The following is a 19,024-nucleotide window of genomic DNA, read 5'->3' as shown; positions in this document are numbered from 1 at the left end:
AGTTTTGTACTTTTCCTCATATAGATCTTGTATATTGTGTTAGGTTTATACCTAAGTATTTTGGGTGGGGGGGTGCTAATATAAATGATACTGTGTTTTTAATTTTCAGTTCCTTTTGTTCATTACGGGTATATAGGAAAGCAATTGACTTTCATGTATTAAACATGTATCCTGTAACCTTGCTATAATTACTTGTTATTCAGGAGTTCTTTTGTTGATTCTTTTGAATTTTCTACATAGATAATCATGTTATCTATGAATAAGGACAGTTTTATTTCTTCCTTCCCAATCTGTACACCTTTCCCTTCCTTTTCTTGTCTTAATAAATCAGCTCAAGCTTCCAATATAATATTGAAAAGGAAGGAACATTCTGGCCTTGTACCTGATCTTAGTGGGGAAGCTTCAAGTTTCTTGCCATTACATGTGATGTTAGCTGTGGGTTTCTTGTGGATCTTTATAAAGTTGGTGATGTTCTCCTCTATACTTAGTTTACTGAGAGTTTTTATCATGGACAAGTGCTGGATTTTGTCACATGCTTTTTTACATCTATAGATACGATCATGTGATTTCTCTTGTGAAGCCTTTTCACATGATTGGTTGCATTAATGGATTTTCATGTGTTGAACCAGCTTTGCATACCTGAGATAAATCTGCTTGATTGAGGTGTATAATTCTTTTTATGCATTGTTGGATTTGATTTGCTAATATTTTGTCAAGGACCTTTGCATCTGTGTTCATGAGTCATAGAGCACTATAGTTTTCTTGCAGAGTCTTTGGTTTTGCTATTAGAGTAATGCTGCATCATAGAATGAGTTAGGAAGTATTACTTTTGCTTCCATCCTCTGAAAGAGATTGTAGAGAATTGATATAATTTCTTCCTTAAATGTTTGATAGATTCATCAGTGAAGGGGGTGGTGGGTATAGCTCAGTGGTAGAGCACATGCTTAGCATGCATGAGGTCCTGGGTTCAATGCCCAATATCTTTATTTAACATAAAATAAAATAAAAAATAAAAAATTTTTTTTAAAAAGAATTTACCAAGGAACCCATCTGCGCTTGGTGCTTTCTGTTTTAGAAGGTTATTAATTATTGATTCTATTTCTTTAGTAGATACAGCCCTATTTGGACTGTCTATTTCTTTTTGTGTGAGTTTCTGCAAATTGTCTTTCAAGGAATTGGTCTGTTTCACCTAGGTTACCAAATTTGCAGGCATAGAGTTGTTTATAGTATTCCTTTATTATTCCATTAGCATCCATGGAATCTAGTAATGTACCTTCTTTTATTTCTAATATTTGTAATTTGTGTCCTCTCTTTCTTTCTCTCTCTCTCTCTTTTTTTTTTTTTTTTCCCCTAGGTAGCCTGACTAGAGGCCTATTGATGCTACTGATCTTTTCAAAGAATCAGTTTTTTGTTTGGTTGATTTTTCTTTATTGATTTTGTTTTCAATTTCATTGATTTTTGCTCTAATTCTTATTTTTTTTCTTATGCTTAATTGAGGCTTTTAGGTTTTCTAAGGTAGAAACTTATGTGACTGATTTTGGATCCTTCTTTTTTTAATATATACATTTAATGGTATAAATTTCCCTGTAAAGACTGCTTTTGTTGTATCCCACAAATTTTGATAAGCTGTCTTTTCATTTTCATTTAGGTAAAAAGTGTTTTAAATTTCTCTTGAGATTTCTTCTTGGACACATGTGTTGTTTAGAAGTGTTGTTTAATCCCCATGTATTTTAGGATTTTCCAGATATCTTTTTGTGTTGATTTCTAGTTTAATCCATTGAGGTCAAGAGCAGACATTGTATGATTTCTGTTCTTTTAAATTTGTCACTGTGTTTTTATGTCCCAGAGTATGGTCTATCTCAGTGAATGTTCCAGGTGAACTTGAGAAGAATGTGTATTCTGCTGTTGGATATGGTCTATAAGATGCTGATTATTCCAGCTGATTGGTGGTGATGGTGTGTTTGACTACAACCTTACTCATTTTCTGCCTGCTGAATTTACCCATTTCTGATAGAAGAGTGTTGAAGTCTTCAACTTCAATAGTGAAATCATCTGCTGTTCTTTGTAGTTCTGTCCATTTTTGCATCATGTATTTCGATGCTCTGTTGTTGGGCACAGCAAGTTAAGGATTATGACTTCTTAGAGAGTTTATCCCTTTATCTTTATGTAATGCCTTTCTTTATCCGTGATAACGTTCTTTGCTTTGACGTCTGCCCTGCTTAAAATTAGGAGGTAACTTTTTTGGCTTTGAAATCTGCTCTGCTTTCTTTTGATTAGTGTTGACATGTATATCTTTATCCATTCATTTTCTTTTAATCTGTATGTGTCTTTAAATGGGGTTCTTGTACACAACATCTGGTTGGGCTCACTGCTTTCGGTCTCTAGCATTTCTTTCTGGTTCTTTCTTAGAATTTCCATCTCTCTGCTAACATTGCCCATTCGTTCGTTCATGCTGTTTACTTTATCCATTAGAGCCTTTAGTGTGTTCATCTTAGCTGTTTTACATCCCTAGTCTCATAATTCCAACATCCCTGCCTAATGCTTCTCTATCTCTTCCAGCTGTGTTTTTTGCCTTTTAATGTACCTTGTAATTTTCCCCTGATAGTTCTACACAATGCACTGGGTGACTGCTGTAAATAGGCTATTAGTAATGTGGCGGGAAGACTTGTGGAGGGAGGGAAGCCTATCCCAGTCCTTTGATTAGGCCTCAGTTCTTAGTGAGCCTGTGCTTCTGGACTGAGCCTCACTGAGTCCACCTTAGTCCCCACACCCAGGGGTGGGGGGCCCTGCCTGAGAGTAGGATGGCTAGAATGGAGCTGTGAATTTCCCTTTTCTCCTGGGAAGGCCAGAGGGGACTGGAGCTGAGTTTTTTCTTTCCCCCAGGTCAGTTGGCTCTGATAAAACCCCAGCATGTTAGGCTCTGGTTAAACAGTGGTTACCTCTTGAGAACAGACTTTGTTAAGGAGAACAGAATGCTCTGGCCTATTTGAAAATGGTTCCCTTTCCCCTTCCCTGCTGAAAGCACGAGGATTTTTCCTCCATATTCACTGCGAGAACCTCGTTAGAACTTCAGGTTCTAACTCACAGTAGTGTGGGCCCAGACGACCAGGTGGCCCTGGTATTCAGCTCTGAGAGTTGTGCACTCGGAGCCTCCAGCTGTTAGTTGATAACTACAGCGGTTTCCCTCCCCCAGCGCTAGCTCTCACGGAGCTCTCTGCTCTGGTGAGTTGAGATTCTCTGTATTTGCCTGGCATTGTCTTCAGTTTGGGGGGCAGTAGTTTGCCTTATGACCTCACTTCTCTTACAGATCTAAGAAGAGTTCTTGAGTTTTCTGTTTGTTCAGCTTCCTTTCTGTTAGGATGGAGTGGCAACTTTCCAGGCTTCCCAGGTGTCGCATTGGAGACTGGAAGTCCTCAGTAGCATGAGTTTTTAAAGTTTATCAGATAAAAGGCTTGGGCTCTCCACGTGAGCGCAAGCCCTGCAGGCCAGCATATCGTGTGGCCCAGCATTTCCCAAACATGTTTGACCACGGAGCCCCTTTCTTCGTGTAAAATTTAACGTGCGGCGGACCCAGTGTTCTGAAGATCCTACCCTGAGAAACACTGAGCTAAGGGACAGTCTGTGCTGGGGAAGCTATCAAACCATCTCTTGAGGTTGTGGCTCTGAGCCCAGAGGCCCAGGGAGGCCCTTCTTCAGTCAATCAGGTAAACCAGGAAACGCAGGTAGTTCCCCTTTACAAGGAGAGGCCTGGTTAAAGGCAGAGTGCTGCTGAGAATGTGCTCCTGGAAGCCTGCTGTGCTCAAATCCTGGCTCTGCTGAGAGACCCGGAGCAGCTTAACCTACCTCTCTGTGCCTTAGTTTTCCCTTCTTAGAATGGAAATGATGATGACAGTAGTTGGCTTGTAGGGCTGCTGTGAGGATCACGTGAGTGAGAACATGTTCCAAACTTAGTGCTTGGCACCCAGTGAGTGCAGCTGGGTCTCTCTCAGCTTCCATCACCGTACCTTGCAGACTCTCACATTCACCTGTTTCAGCCCGTGCAGGTGTTACATAGCCTCTTTAAAATGCCTAGGAAACACGGGGCATACCTCAGACCTTGACTTTGGTATGAGTTAACCATTCTTTGATACTGCCTATACACTACAGCTGTTTTTTAGATTCTGATCTGTATAGGTAGGAAGACTGAGAGCCACCAGTGTTAGCCCTCTCTTTGGTACAGGGCAGTGTCTCCCGTATTTCCAAATTCGCAGACTCCCTTTCTATTTCTATTTTCCATACCAGAAGATGGGGCAGAGCACAGCCTCTCCACGTGTAGTCACTGTGCTTTAGCCATTGACTCACACAGCAATAATAATCAAAAGTTATTATGAATGTTGGGATTTTTTTTAAAAAGCAAATGTTTTGACTGCATAATTATATGTACATGCAGTGATCCTTTAAATGAATTAATGTTTTATTCCCTGCTGCTACTGCCATGTAAGAAAACAAACCAAGAAAACTTTTAACTGGGAAAACCTGTTGTTCACCTATATGAAAATATTAGAAAACATGGATGCAGTGAAAGGTACATGGAGTGGCACCTCGTTATATACACCTGTGGAAAATCAGAATGTCCATGTACATTCTCTGACCCTCTCACTAACCCTCAGGCACCCCAGCATTCTGCAGGTCACAGGACCCACTCTCCTGTAGTCAAAGGATAATCAGTGGAGAAAGGGTCCTCATACTGAAGACCATCCTGTTAGTGGAAACATGTCTCCCTCACTCCTCAGATGCTGACACAGGGGGGATTTCCTTCTCCTGCCAGCTCGGGGGCATTTAAGGGAGCACTTTGCATCTATTGATCCATCCATTTGGGCAAGGGGAATCTCTTCAGTCGGGTTAAGGACAGTTCATCAACCCTTGGGCTGCACCTGAATGCAAGGGGGTGGGGTAACTTGGCTTCAGAAGTGCTCTAAGGCCACATTGTACCCTCACTGGTACAGCCTGCCTCAGGCTTCCTGGGTGGGGAGAACCAGGGCTCCCGTCTGGTCAGCCTGTGGTGTTTCTAGGGCCACCCACACTCTTCCCTTTATGAAGTCAGCCCGAGACTTGTCCTGTCTTCCCCTGCCCTCTCTGGCCCTCTCCAGTCTCCAGGCTTCTGATCAGTGGGCTGACTAGGGGCACTCAGAGGCAGCCTTACACACCCACTCTTGCCACACATGCGGGAGTGTGTTCTAGATATTGGGAAACAGCTCGGTGTTGGGGGACAGGTTCTAGCTGAGTTCTCTGATTTGGCTTTCCCAGGAGTTGTCTGTCCTCCACTCCTAGAGTGGGCCCTCTGGTCCCTGTAATCTCACCAGAGTTAGAGCCAGGGCAAATCATATTAAAGAGCATCCGTCCTCAGTCCTCAGGATGACTTGGCAGAATAATAAGGAAAGGCAGTGCCAAACCCCCACCTCCCCACCTTAAAAACCACCTGCAATTTTATGTATGAACTATTCCAAGTTTCACAAGGCACACAAGAGAAGAGTGAGGGGCAGCTGCTCCGCCCTCTCCTACAAGCATCCAGAGAGGCTCCAGCTCTGCTAGGTGGGAGGACCCCAACGACCAGGAAGAGCCACTAGGAATAAAACCCCAGGAGCACTAGGTGCAATCCCAGAGAGGTTACGCAAAGTTTGGCGCTGTCATTGGCTCTCCTATACCTCTTCATCTCTCCTTCCCCGTTTAGCTCTGCACAGCTTGCCAGAAAAGTCACCTGGGACAGGAAATAGAAATCTGTGTGTAAATATAGACCGGTGTTTAAATATCACTTACGCTTAAAGAGACCAGGCCAGAATTCTCTTCTACTAATTAGTAAGATTAAATTCTGCCCCTTCAAATGTCCAATGTGTTTAATAAGACAAGATCACTATCAATATAACAAAGCAATTTTAATTAAAATACCTCAGGAGCCCAACACTTTGAAATACTTCCCAGGACCCACTAAAAATTGTATGACACAGTGAATTAGCATGGCTTCCTCTTATAACCACATGTCAAGATAATGGCCTAATAATACTGGGTGTATCAACAGTGTGGTCTAGACCACACAGACACATTTACGCATCTTTGACAACCTTGAATTGGGAAGAATGGCTGTCAGGCGTCCCACTCCAGGGGCCAGGCTGGAAGGGGCAGACTGAAGACAGTTACTGAAATGAGACACGTGGAGATTGAATCACTTACTTCTTAGAGTAAACAGAAAAAATAGAGCTCTGGCTGTGAATTTATTTGCCTAGTTATTTCTGTTGCTTCCCTCTGCCAACCCCCTGTGCCAACTTCTTGGTGTTCTTTGGACGATAGTGCTTTCTATCCATGCATACCACACAGAATTACTCAGCAAGAAGCCACTAGAAGATAGAGGACATGAGAGCCTGCACACTGACCAGGGGGCTGCCAGATCCCTTTACCCTATTCGGCAGCCAGAACCTGGTGGCAAGGCCTGACTCCCAGCTGTAAAACTGGAGAAACCAAACAGCTCCAAAGAAAAACATCCAGGAGCTAATAGTTGGGTAATCTGCATCTAATCATTCATTCACTCATTCACTCACTCATTCATTCAAACACCTAACATTTATCAAGTGCCTACTATGTGCAATCTCTTTTTTTTTTTTTAAACAATCTTCTTGATGCTGCAGATATAGCAGTAAATAAATAGACACAAATCCTGGTCTCAGGGGACTCACATTTTAGTGGTGAAGACAGACAGTAAATAAAATAAATAAACAAATTATACAACATGTTAGGTGATAAATGCTATAGAGAAAAATAAAGAAGGACTAAGGATAGAGATTGCCAAGTGAAATGTTAAATAGTATGATGTGGGAAGACTTCCTGAGAAGGTGTTTCCTCTCCTTCTTTCTTCTGGTGTAGACCTCCCTGAGTTTTAGCTGGGCAGGGGGTTCCCAGCAGGGACACCATTGCCTAGCCTTACCTGCAGCTCAGTGGGGCCAAAGATTAAGTTTTGGCCCATGGGGTGTGAACGTTAGTGCTGCATACAACCTCTGGATTGATGGTGATGTCACAGAGCAGAGCCACCTGCCTGCCCCAGAACTGTTAGAAAAAAGCTTCTGTCATAGCATTACGTCTCTGTGACAGCAGTTTAGCTGTAACAAAAATATATATGGGGTATGGGAAACAGGAGATCCAACCCAGGATGGAGGGAAGCGAAATCCCTAGGGTGATAGTAACGGGAGATCCCAGGAAGAGAGCTGGGCTTGGGCTCAGATGGCCGAGTCCAGAATGGAGCTGTGAAATTCCACATGTTGAGAGCAATCTTGTGCCTTTTTTTTTTTTTTAACTTGAGGACAGAATGCTTAAATGAGCCTGAAGCAGGCCCTTTTCTGTACTTACCCTGCCTTGTATTGACGGCACTTCTGTTCTCCATGCCGCACCCTTGGCCAGTTGAGGGGGTGCCACACTCCTGCAGATGAGATGTGCTTTCACCTGCTCCTGAAAGCTGCAGGTGGGCCATGGAAGCAGCAGCTGCGGAGTGGCCGACTTCCACCACTGTTTCTAGGGGGGATGCCCTGTACCTGTTCATTCAACAGCCTCCCCAATCCTGGGGTTCCCAGTGTTTCCAAGGACTCACTCAGGACCACCTCTCTGGTAAACTACCAAGGAAACAGGAGCCAGTCTGTGACTCAGAGCCTCTGCTCAGCTGGCCTCCCGGAGCCATTCATCTGATTGTGATAATGTTTGCCCTTTCGTTACACAACTAGATTGCCCATCTGATAATGTTTGCCCTTTCGTTACACAACTAGATTGTTGTTTGCCATTGCTTTTCAAAACTAAAATGTCTTGCTTGGAGATATTGTACAGAGTAAAACTATAAAGCATCAAAATCATTGCAACAAAAACAAACAGGTGATTACCTCTGTACAGGGAGGAAGGGGATATGTTTGGAAGGGGCACATGAACCTCCAAGGTATCTTAGAAGCAAGATGTTATATAAATGCTTTATTTCTTTACCTAGGAGGCAGATACTTGGGTGTTAAATAGAAATATGCATTCTACACACTCTCATACATATCTTAACACATTTTACAATATTTCTAAATAAGTTTAAACACCTGTGAAATTGATACATGTGTGACCAGGACTGGGGTTTGGTAGGAGTGAGGTGGGAAAGAATTTTAGCGTTGTTTGACATTTTAAACCACATGTATTGCTTTGATAAAATAGATCCTCTGTGCTAGAAACTGGGCATACAAAGATTTTTAAATTGAGGCTCTTGCCTTTAAGTATTTCTGAATCTGGCAAGAGACCAATACAGATGATTAACTACAACACAACCTGGTGAGAGTTGTGGTGTAGCTATATGCAGCGTACATTAGGATTACAGAAGAGGGAAAAATGGCTTTTTTTTAGTCAAAAGGCAGTGAGAGGAGAGGGTAGGCACGGGGGAGACCATCTGTAAATCAGGTGTTGAAAGCGGAGTTTGGAAGAGGAACAAAGAAATGGGATCTCAGGAGCAAGAAATACAAGCAAGGACACAGAAATGTGAGAAAAAGAGCAGGCAAATGGTCTGGAGGGGATCAGGGGCCATGCAGGTTGCACATTGCACAGGCTCAGGGGTGGCATTCAGTGTTGTGCAGTGTGTAACCTGCTTGATCACCCACAGTTGAAGGGAGAAATTAGGGTCCATAAAGGAAGGGAAAGGAAGCCTAAAGTACAAGAGTATTAGGTAAAATGGAAAAATGGAATGTGAAATGAAAGACTGTTACTGAATCCTAAAGGTTATTTGATGGGCTAGTGTTGAAATACTCAAATTATTTGTTATTTCAATATGAAATTAAAAAAATTACACCAACCATTTGTACTCAATGAAAGACAATAGCATGTGCCTTTATTTATAATCGTAGGGGACAGACATGAAAAAAAGCTTTAAATTGGTATATTTTGCATTAATACCATCCCTTAAGGTCTGGAGAACATAGAAAAGAATTAGACAAAAATGACTGTGTGATCCATGGGTACCTCTATTAGAAAAGAAATTAACCATTCACAGTAGAGACTACAGAAGGAAATTAATCTTGCAATTCTAGGACAGACTTCATAATAAGAGATTCTTAAATTTTAGTAGAATGGGGTGAGGGTGGGAAAGGAGAGAAAGAAAATCATTTAGAACAGTGTTTCCCAAATTTAGCTACTTTCACATACACAGTCTTTGGGATGGGGGCTGTAAGTTTTCCATGATAATGTTTAAAATTTTGTTTTACTTTTATTCATAATGTAAGCAAATTAATACGCACTTGTTCGGGATGCCCTGGACAACCGTCTTACATAACAGAGCCACTTGATCACAGCATCTCCACTTGTACCTCTGATCCTTGTAGCACCAAGTGAGGACCAACATGCTTCACCTTTCATGTGATGTCTCTCAAATTGGGTGCTCAGACCCTTCATGAAGTGTTGAATATTTCCTATGACATCTGTTGAGTGGTCAAGGTTAAAAACACTAGTTCACAGCAGTGACTCTCAGGGTAGGATGGGGTGGGTGGAGATGGTGACTGGGGAGACACACGAAGTTCGAGAGAGCACATTCACAATACCTATTGATTTCATAATACAAACTCCATAAAGTCAAACTCAACAAAGTCATTTTCGGGCAGGGACAGAAAACCAACTATAGATTCATCCTAGGTACGGAGTCTGGGATAAACTTGGTTGAGAAACACTGGTGAAGAGGTAGAGTCCCAGCACATGGAGAATAGTTAGAAAGAAACATGCACCAAAGAGAAAGAGCATCTTTTGGGTCAGCCAGTAAATCCTAAACCAAAGCTTACAGTCTTTTGGAACCCAAAGGGCCAGTGCACAAGAATCCCAAGACATCCATCAAACTTCTCAGACCTGTGGTTTGGGGCAAGCTGGTCCGCTTTAAATACTGAGTCAAAAGAAGAATAGGCTGTTTTTGCCCCACCAAAACCCACTCCCTTTTTTTGGTTAACATGTTTCAGAATTTTAAGTAAATAGCTGCTGTAGCTGGGTAAAAGTAGCCCCGGATCCATACACCAGCCAAGTGCTGTCATTATCTGCAATGCTGTCCAGCTTTCAAGGGCGTATCAGCCTGGGGTCTGCTCTGCTAGGGGAGAAAAAAAAAAAAAAAGAATTGAATTTCCTTGGAAAAATCAATACTCGTCACTTCCCTTTCATCACCTGAACACTTACTCTTGCTTTTTAAACACAATCGGTTACAGATGGCCTGGAGATGCAGTTGCCAGTAAAATACTGAGAGCATATAATTATGAAGGACGATGCAAATAAAGAGACCCAGTGAATATGGGGGACTCTCATGCCCATCCCAACATAGAGGAAGTTGGGGAAATGGTATTTCCTACCTTCCCAGGAAAGTCATTAGTTTTGTTCCATTAATCTAAGCCTAAATTGCTAAAAAGTGTTCCAGAGTAGGAAACATTTGGTACCACAGTTAACTGGGTTTTGAGTGCTTTAGTGCATGGGGTGAGGCCAGAAATCTAACCCAAACATAGTGTTCACTTGGTGTAATGATGATGCAGAATTGTGATGAAAGTTTGATAATACTGACTTTTATTTCGAGGGATTCAGCTGCATTTTTCAGATCTTGTTTTTCACTTCTGTTGCTGTTCTGAGTAACCTTCACAAATTATATGTACTCATTGCTCAAGGGTTAGTTATTAATTAATGGGCAATAAATACGGCTCAAAGAACATTTTGATTTAAGCACCATAAATTTCTCCTTTGGCTAAAGAAACACTGAGTCTTTCCACAAATGAGTCAGTGGCATGGTCTGGTTCAAAACTAGCTGAGCTAACAAGAGCTGAGGGGAGGGGAGCCCATCAGACCCCCAAAATATCTTTGTTCCTTTCTGAAGAGTTCATCACCCTGTGGTTTTGCCATTCATCCAAAGATCTCCTTCAGCTTACAATTTTAGAAAACTTTGCTCTCTTGTTTTGGAAGCCAATTAGATTGAACTGATTCGCAGCATGAACCCAGGTAAAGCAAAAATTAACTTGACTTCACATTGCACTTAGGAGAATCCAAGTTGCTTACCATGGCCTGTGTGTTCCAGCCTCAGGAACACTTGTTTCCACTTTCCCTTCTTACTGCCCTTCACTCAGTCTGCTCTTGCTTGCTTTCTGTTCCTTGAATATTCCACACTTGTCACCTCAGGGCCTTTGTACTTGCTATTTCTTCTGCCTGAAAAACTCTTTTGCCTCATCTTTACATGGCTGTCCCTTTCTGTTCAACTAGCCAGCCCCGAGAAAGGCCTTCCCTGACCATCTTAGCCAAGTTTGCTCCCCACCCCCTGCCATGTTCTACCACATTCATTTGTTTCAGAAATTATTTACTTTCTTGTTTTTGACCTGTCTACTTTTCTAGAATATAAATTCCATGTTGTCTTTCTGTTCATTTCTGTGTTCCCAGTGCCAAGTACAGTGTCTGGCACATAGTAAGTGCTAAATAAATATTTGTTAAATGAAGGTTGGGTGAAACAGTTTCCTCCCATTGACACAATCAATATTTTTAAAATGGGAAACTCAGACATGACATCAGTTTCTCAGATCATCCCAGATCATTTTTGCCCTAGCCAAAGTGCCTCTGTAAATTACAATAAAACACAGCAGTAGAATTCCACCATCTCCTGGTGTTCCTGGCCCAGCGTTGCGACACCAGTCACTCACAATTATTGTAGAGCTCCAATGTGCTTTAGACGCATCAGCAGTTCCCCTCTCTCATGCATATTCATTAGATCATTGCATCCACCTATACACTCTTTACCGATAAAGACCCGAGGTACCTAAAAAAGCAAACAAGCCAAGACATTTAAGGAACTTCATTATTAGATGAGAAAGAATGATACTTTATCCTTCCTCTAAATATTTCCCGTGATCCAAAACCTTTCAAATCACTTTACAAACTCTTCATGTACACTCTTTCAGGTCAGAACTTTATTACCAGCATAAAATTATTCAAGAATGTTTTTAAGCCAAGATGCTTTTCAAGTTGAGTGTGCTGTGTATGAGATTGTCTCACTTGTCAGAGATTTAGAAAGTTTACTCTCCAGAAGCTCATTTCAGGGAAAGAGTTTTGGTTGGCTGCAGCTGGACCTCCCTGATTGAATTCTGGTTTCTTTGCCGCTGGGACCACACCTGAGCCTGTACACTGAGCCATGGTAACCAGGAAGGAGTTTGTTTCTAAATGCAGCTGGGAAGTTATCTGCAGCAGTTCTCTGTCCCTGATTTTTAGACTCACGGTTTATTAGAGTCCTCTCTCTCTTTTGTGAGCTCTGTCCTCAGCTGGGGAAGGGGTGGTGGTATCTGAATCTCCTCCTTAAATATCTCGCCCATCCTAAGCTATGCAAGTGCTGCAGCTCTGGGAGCAAGGACACATGTCTGCTTTTTTCACACCTGGAGTGGGTGGGTCCCCCAGGCGGACACAGTCACTCTACCTGCTGAGTGTGTTTATCTCGAGTCACACTGGGGCTCGCTCCCTGCTGCTAGGTAGGGCACATGCCAGGATTCCAGAGGGCCCTTGGCATCCTGGATGGGGAGAATCCTATTACTGTGGCTCAGACAAATTCCAGGCCAAGGATGCTACAGAAAGGCTGACTGCAGTGAAGAAACAAGCACAGTACAGGTCCCCCGAGCGGTCAGGAGCAAGCAGGAACACTAGGAACGTACCAGAAGGGGCAGGAGAGGTGAAAGATGGCAGTAAGAGTCATTTTTAGAGCTTTAGATTTTCCCCAGAATGCATAGTAATTCAGATGAATTGTTTTAATTGTGGTATAGTTGATATACAAGTTTCAGGTGGATAACACAGTGATTCACAATTTTTAAAGGTTATATTCCATTTATAGCTATTATACAGTTACTGACTATATTCCCTGGGTCGTCTGAGATACCTTTGTAGCTTATTTTATTTGTAGTAGTTTGTATCTCTTAATCCCTGACCCCTGTCCCCCCCCACTTCCTTCTCCCTGTGGTAACCACTAGTTTGTTCTCTGTATCTGTGAGTCTGTTTCTTTTGTATTATATTCACTAGTTTTATTTTTTAGATTCCACATCTAAGTGATATGCAGTATTTGTCTTTCTCTGTCTCACTTATTTCACTGAGCATAATACCCTGAGTCCATCCATATTGTTGCAAATGGCAACATTTCATTCTTTTTTATGGCCGAGTAGTGTTCCATTGTTTATATGTACATCTTTAGCCATTCATCTGTTAGACATTTAGATTGCTTCCGTATCTTGACAATTATAAATAACGCTGCTATGAACACTGGTGTGCGTGTTCAGATGAATTTTTTAAAAAAGTGAGAGCTGAGGAAGAGGGCTGAATTATTTCAGATAAGTCCTTACTGTATTTTTATTAAGAAGGGGGACTGGGTGGAAGTAGGTTTTCACAATTAAGGCCAAAAATAAAAAGAATCCTGCACCATGTTTCTATGGCTGTTTCCTGTGTCCTGAGAGTAGGGCAGAACACACAGGACTGCGTTCCAGCAAGAAAGCCTGGTCGTGTCCTCCTCAGTCTCCGAAGATGCTGCCTGTCTCCCCCGCTCCCCACCGCACTGCACGCCGGGGTGGGGGCTTTGCAAATAGAAGCACCCTAAAGGCAACACTCTTTAATCAGCTGAAAGAATAGCCCAGAAAGATGAGGTCAGAAACCTAAGCTTTCCCCTGGATCCTGGTAGAGCCAATAAAGCACTTCCCCAAAGTGCTGGGGGCCTCCTGGCTTCTGGTCTCCCCAGAAACACTTGGCTGTTGTCAGCAGTAACAGTAAATAGAACAGAATCCTCCTGTAATTCAACTGTCATTACATTGCAGGGCCCTTTCTGTCGAAGGCATTTCCTAAAGGAATAAAAATCATCTGAGCTTGAAATAAGGAAGAGATATGTTCATTCTTGCACTTCTATATTTTCAAAAAGAACTGAGCAGTTGTCACCCCTCCTACCACTTGCCACATCTGCACTTTTGACGGGGTGCTGGCCAAGGGGGTTTGAGTTAAGTCAGGTGGAGAGAAGGCCCTGAGGAATAAGGAGCCCCCTCCTTAGACAGCAGTTCTCACACTGGAATGTGCATCAGAACCATGGATGGCTTGTTAAAGCATAGATTTCTGCTCCCTGTCCCGCCCAAGTTTCTGATTTAGGAGACCTGGATTGCAGCCTATGATCTTGCATTTCTGACAAGTTCCCAGGTGACACTGACTCGGTTGCTCCAGGGATCACTTCTGCAAACTGCTGATTGGCACTATGGCAGTTCATTCCTCCCAGGATAACGAGGCTTTGGAAACCCACAGCTCCGTAGCAGCCTCCAGCCGCACGAGACAGGCCCTGAAACACAATGAGGCAGTCTCCGGGCAGAGTTTTGTGCACACCGTCTGGCACAGAAGCTGGCTTGCCTGAGAGCTGAAAGGCCCCGCTGCCCTTACACCCACCCTCTAGGCTAGACAACAGCAAAACCTCCTCAGACCACGCTGGTTCCCGGCTCCCCCAGACGGCACTGAACAGCAGGCTAAACAGGACAGCGTGGGGGCTGTGGTGACAAAACAGGAAGCGGCTGACATAGCTGAGGAAGGAAGAGGAGACGTGTCCTCTGTGCCCTCGCCTCCTGGCAGCCGTCTCCCTCTTTGGAGGAACTGGAGTCCGTTACTGTTCAGAAGCAGAGAACCACCACCAGCAAAGCAAGCATGGGAACACTGGGGCCCTGACTCCCCTGGGGGTTTCCTCCAGCCCCAGCTGGGGGCATCTTCTGTGCTCTAGGGTTATTCGGCAGCTGCTACTAGCTGCTGCCCAACACTCTTCAGCATTCCCTCGGATACTCCCTGGTGCAAGCCACCATCATTTCTCATCAGAATTACTGCTCTAGGCTCCAGATGTCTCCCAGCTTCTGTGCCAGACTGTGCACAAAACTCTGCCCTAGAGATTGCCTGATTGCGTCTTCAACCCTCACCCTGGCCTTCCTACAGTCTCCTTTCCCCACGGTCACCAAAACTAAGTCAGATAGAGTTACTCTGCTCAGAACCCTTTTTTTGGCATCTTATCTCCCAGCACAAGCACAGTCCTTAAGATACTTTGGAAGACCTTGCCAACTTATAACCCATGATCTCTCGGATCTCATCTACTAACTCATAATGCTCCACCCACACAGGCCTCCTGGCCAGGCATGCTTCTGCCACAGGACCTTTGCACTCGCTGTTCCTATGCCTGGAATGCCCTACCCCTAAATTTCTTCATGCCTTGCTCCCTCACTTCCTTTAGAGATCTACTTAAGTCAGTGAGGCCCTGATGGCTCTAGTTAACACTGAACCTCGCTGCCTACAGCCTATTTCCCTTTCCCACTTGGTTTTTCTTCATAGCACATATCACTTACTACCTTCCAACATACTATTTATTAGATTTACTAGAATGTAAGTTCCACAAAGGCAGGAATTTCTGTTTGTCCTGTTCATGGCAGTATTTCCAGTGTCCAGAAAAGTGCCTAGTATAGTGGGCTTAAAAATATTTGTTGTATCCAGCAAAATTACCCTTCAAAATTGAAGGAGAAGTGAAGACTTTGTTACACAAACAAAAATTAAGGGAATTTGTTGCCCAAAGATCTGCCTTGTTAGGAGTATTCAGAAATGTTCTTCAGAGAGAAGGGAAATAAGAGAGGTCAGGAACTTGGATTTACATAAAGAGCATTAGGGAAGGAATAAGTGAAGGCACTGATCTAGGAGCTGTGGCTGTAGCAACACCTAAGCAAGTTTCTCCAAGTACATGGCCTGAATGAAGGCCTATCTTCCTGCACTCGGTCAAGTCCCACTGGGCTCCTGCTGCATGCACAGCACCACAGGGCATCACGGGATAAGCAAGACAGCAACAGCTCTCAAGCTTTCAGTCTCTTCAAATAGAAACCCTTCACTGGTAGGGATCACGGAGTATACAGCTTTGAAGGAGTTGTTCCTCCTCTTGGAGGGGTGCATTCAGGACTCAAGAACCTGTTAAAAATATTTTTAAAAATTCAAAACCAAACTTAAAAGATCACTACAAGAAAAAGTGTTGCTTTACAAAGAAATGAAAACAAAAAGCAAACAGTTGAATGAATGCATGAAGAGGTTTGCTTTTCTGGCTGGAGAATGGATGCTTCCAAGCTGAAACAGGTAGCTCCCAAAACTTGTAAATTGGAATTACCTGTGGATCTTTTTTTTTTTTGATGGGGAATAAACTCTATTTTCACTTCCAGATTTATTGAGGTATAACTTACAAATTTGTGGATATGTAAGGTGTACAATATCACAGTTTGATATATATATATGTATTATGAAATGATTACTGCATTCAAGTTAATAACACACAGCGTGTATGAGAACACTTAAGATCTAATCTCGCAGCAAATTTCAAGCCTACAGTACAGTATTACTGACTGTAGTCACCATGCTGGACACTACATCTCCAGAACTTACTCAAGACTCAATGGTTGTATCCATGACCTAGGGATCTTTAGAACTGCTGATGCCCGGCTGCCACCTCCCATATTGTGATTTAATTGGCTTGAGGTGTGACTTGGGCATTGGGATAATTTTTAAAGTTGCTCAGGTGATACTAATGTGCAACATTTGGGAAGCACTGGCTGAGAGGGATCGATCACTGTGGGGGCTGTGGAATACTGGCACTGCCCTTCTGTCAGGACCCGAGCAACCTGTGCAGCTGGTGGTCCAGCCAAGCAGCAAGAGGCTCTCTCACCACTGTCGTCCACTCCCAGACTTTCCAGAGATGAGGGGCCTCAGCTCACAGCTGGGGCCCTGGAAGCAACAGGGTAGCATGTTTCTCCTCCCTCTGCACCAGAATGCCGATTTCTGACCAGATTTAGGGACAGACAACCTCCTATGCTTGACACCTAGAACCCAGAGAAAATCCTGTAAGTCAAACTAAACTTGAACTAGAATATGTGTCCTTAGGATGTGCATCCTGAAAGGTGCTTGGGTGAGCTGGTGGGACATCACTCACCATCCCCAGCACCTGAACTGATACTGGTGATCTGGTTGGCTGGCCATCCCACCAGGAGCCATAGGTGCTGAGGAAGAGGAAGCATTTTCAGATAGAGGAGAGCCATTCTTAGGGTCCCACTGTCTATTCAGAGCAAAAGGGACACAGAGGTTGCCTACTGCAGTCTGGTCTTGCAGCCAGGAGGTCCCTGAAAGTCACAGAGGTGGTGACTTGCCAGGAAGTCACCAGCAAGCCATTGTGAGAGCCAGCCGGAACTCTGGCCACTGTACTCCCTATAGGACAGGCCTGGAAGTACCTTGTTCATTTAGAACAAGGAGCAATAATGAGCCATTATTTTCCAGTGGGAGGAATTAGATAGGGTATGGGAGAATGAGCTGATTAGGTTAAGATTAAAGAGCCTAGAGAAGAGATTGAAGGATAGCAAATCCCGCTTGGCCACGTGAACACAGAGGAAAGAGTGCAGGCGATTCTTGTTCAACAACAGAAATGTACCGATCACACGTGGCCCCTCCACCCCTCCTTCCACCCCAGCCCTGCAAACTCAAACTGTCATTTCTCGGCAGTGCTTAAAACAAAGACTCCAGATAGCTGCTCGGTGACTCCCGGATAGCTGCTGGGCCCACTGACCCTGACGCCCAGCACAATCAGCAGTGCTCCCTGCTCTGAACTGAGAGCCACGTTGGCCACAGTCCAGCCGCCCATTCAAGGAAGCAGTGTCTTCTCTCCGGCGCCCTCCCCCACCCCGAGCAGCCCTCCCGTCGTCTTGAGTGACGGAGCCCTAGCGGCGTCCTAGAGAAAGGCACAGGCGTACCCAGTTCACAGCCCCGAGAAGAGGAATCTGGGACCCTTTTCTGAAACCTTTGAGAACGAAACCCCACACTCACCGTTCTGGCTCCTGTAAGCTGTTGCAAATAGTCTTGAATCTCGTTGGTGTCACCGGTGGCTGTGATATCGACAAATTCCAAAAGCCCTTGTTTGAAGGGCAATTGGCTGAGGAGCTCCTGGGTCCTTCTGCAGTAGGGGCAGGTGGGCTTGATGAACACGACCACCTTCCCAGGCTGGATCTTGCTGTTCACAAACGCTTGAGCCATGCTGACAGGCTGCTGCCTCCCGGTGAGGAAACCTCAATTGCAGGTATTGATCGGGTGTAAAACGGAGGCCCAGCCGGCTGGCTCTCATTTAAAGGAACCTCCCTGGAGGAGGAGTTTGCCCGGCAGCATGCATGAGTTTTAAAGGGCCAGCCCTGAAGTCATTCCAGTCTGGAGTGATTCACCAGCTAGAGCTTTGTAGGAACGCCTACTTGTGTGTCATCATCAGTAGCTATGCCCCGGGGATCCTTGTGCTCAGTGCTTGCAGGAGCGCCTGTCCTTGGGAAGAAAGCAGAGTCACATCACTTTCTGGGGAAGCCTCCCCCAGGGAGGGGGCCAAGCAGACAGTGACCTTCAAGAGTCAAATCTTTGTCGAAATCTTTGCCGTCTCAGAGACACGGTTTTGTTTTTTAAAAACAAAATAAAACAAAACAAAAAACCATTCAAGAAACAGAAGGCACTGAAATCTCTTTAGATGAAGCGAAATTGAAATTGTGACTCTGTCCCGTCTCGCTTGGCTGGCATTGTTTGTTGTCGTGACTGTTTAATGGGATTAGTTACCAACATGTGAACATCTGGAGATTTCACAAAAGAACCTGGACTGGCAACCTCACCCTGAGAAGTCAGGTCGCCTTCATTTGTGGCAGCAGCTGGGGCTGAGTGGCTGTTGTCCTTTGGAAAAGGCAGACAGAGGCGGGGTTTGCTACAGACCCCTGAGCCAGCTCACACCTTCCAGACACCTGCTTTTCATCCACAAACATTTGAGTTTGGGATCCTTGAACAGCAGTTTAGCACGGAAGCAAATTCCAATACAAATCCTAATTTCAGACTGCAGATTTAATGAGGGTCTTTTTCTCTGTGTGACTGTTTGTGAGTCTAAGTGGTGTAATAAGTCACCCCATTCACCTTGAGTGATAAAAGACACTGTAGGACGCAATGTTCTTTCCTG

General features: G+C 44.1%; 1 protein-coding gene across 2 annotated transcripts; it reads right to left on the bottom strand.

Annotated features, from left to right (window-relative positions):
- Nucleotides 1-8,845: 8,845 nt before the first annotated feature.
- On the bottom strand, nt 8,846-18,192 carry GLRX (glutaredoxin). 2 transcript variants are annotated; one of them, XM_015246732.3, is made up of 3 exons: nt 17,872-18,192; nt 11,685-11,800; nt 8,846-10,105 (listed from the first exon to the last, which is right to left on the bottom strand). In XM_015246732.3, the coding sequence occupies exons 1-2, from the start codon at nt 18,076-18,078 to the stop codon at nt 11,687-11,689; spliced, it is 321 nt and encodes a 106-aa protein (XP_015102218.1). In that variant the 5' UTR covers nt 18,079-18,192; the 3' UTR covers nt 8,846-10,105; nt 11,685-11,686. The 2 variants fall into 2 exon arrangements, with proteins under 2 accessions (XP_015102218.1, XP_015102217.1); XM_015246731.3 differs by having other exon boundaries at nt 8,846-10,102.
- Nucleotides 18,193-19,024: the final 832 nt, after the last annotated feature.

Source organism: Vicugna pacos, chromosome 3, assembly GCF_048564905.1.
Source record: "Vicugna pacos chromosome 3, VicPac4, whole genome shotgun sequence".
Lineage (NCBI taxonomy): Eukaryota > Metazoa > Chordata > Mammalia > Artiodactyla > Camelidae > Vicugna > Vicugna pacos.
Note: the sequence above shows the minus strand (reverse complement) of the source record. Positions and strands in the feature narration are given on the sequence as shown.

Excerpts from the sequence above, each read along its gene's own strand:
- GLRX (XM_015246732.3), bottom strand. The coding sequence starts at position 18,078 with ATGGCTCAAGCGTTTGTGAACAGCAAGATCCAGCCTGGGAAGGTGGTC. Across the intron at positions 11,801-17,871 it reads AGCTTACAGGAGCCAGAACG|GTACCTCGGGTCTTTATCGG; the intron begins GTGAGTGTGGGG and ends TTGCTTTTTTAG.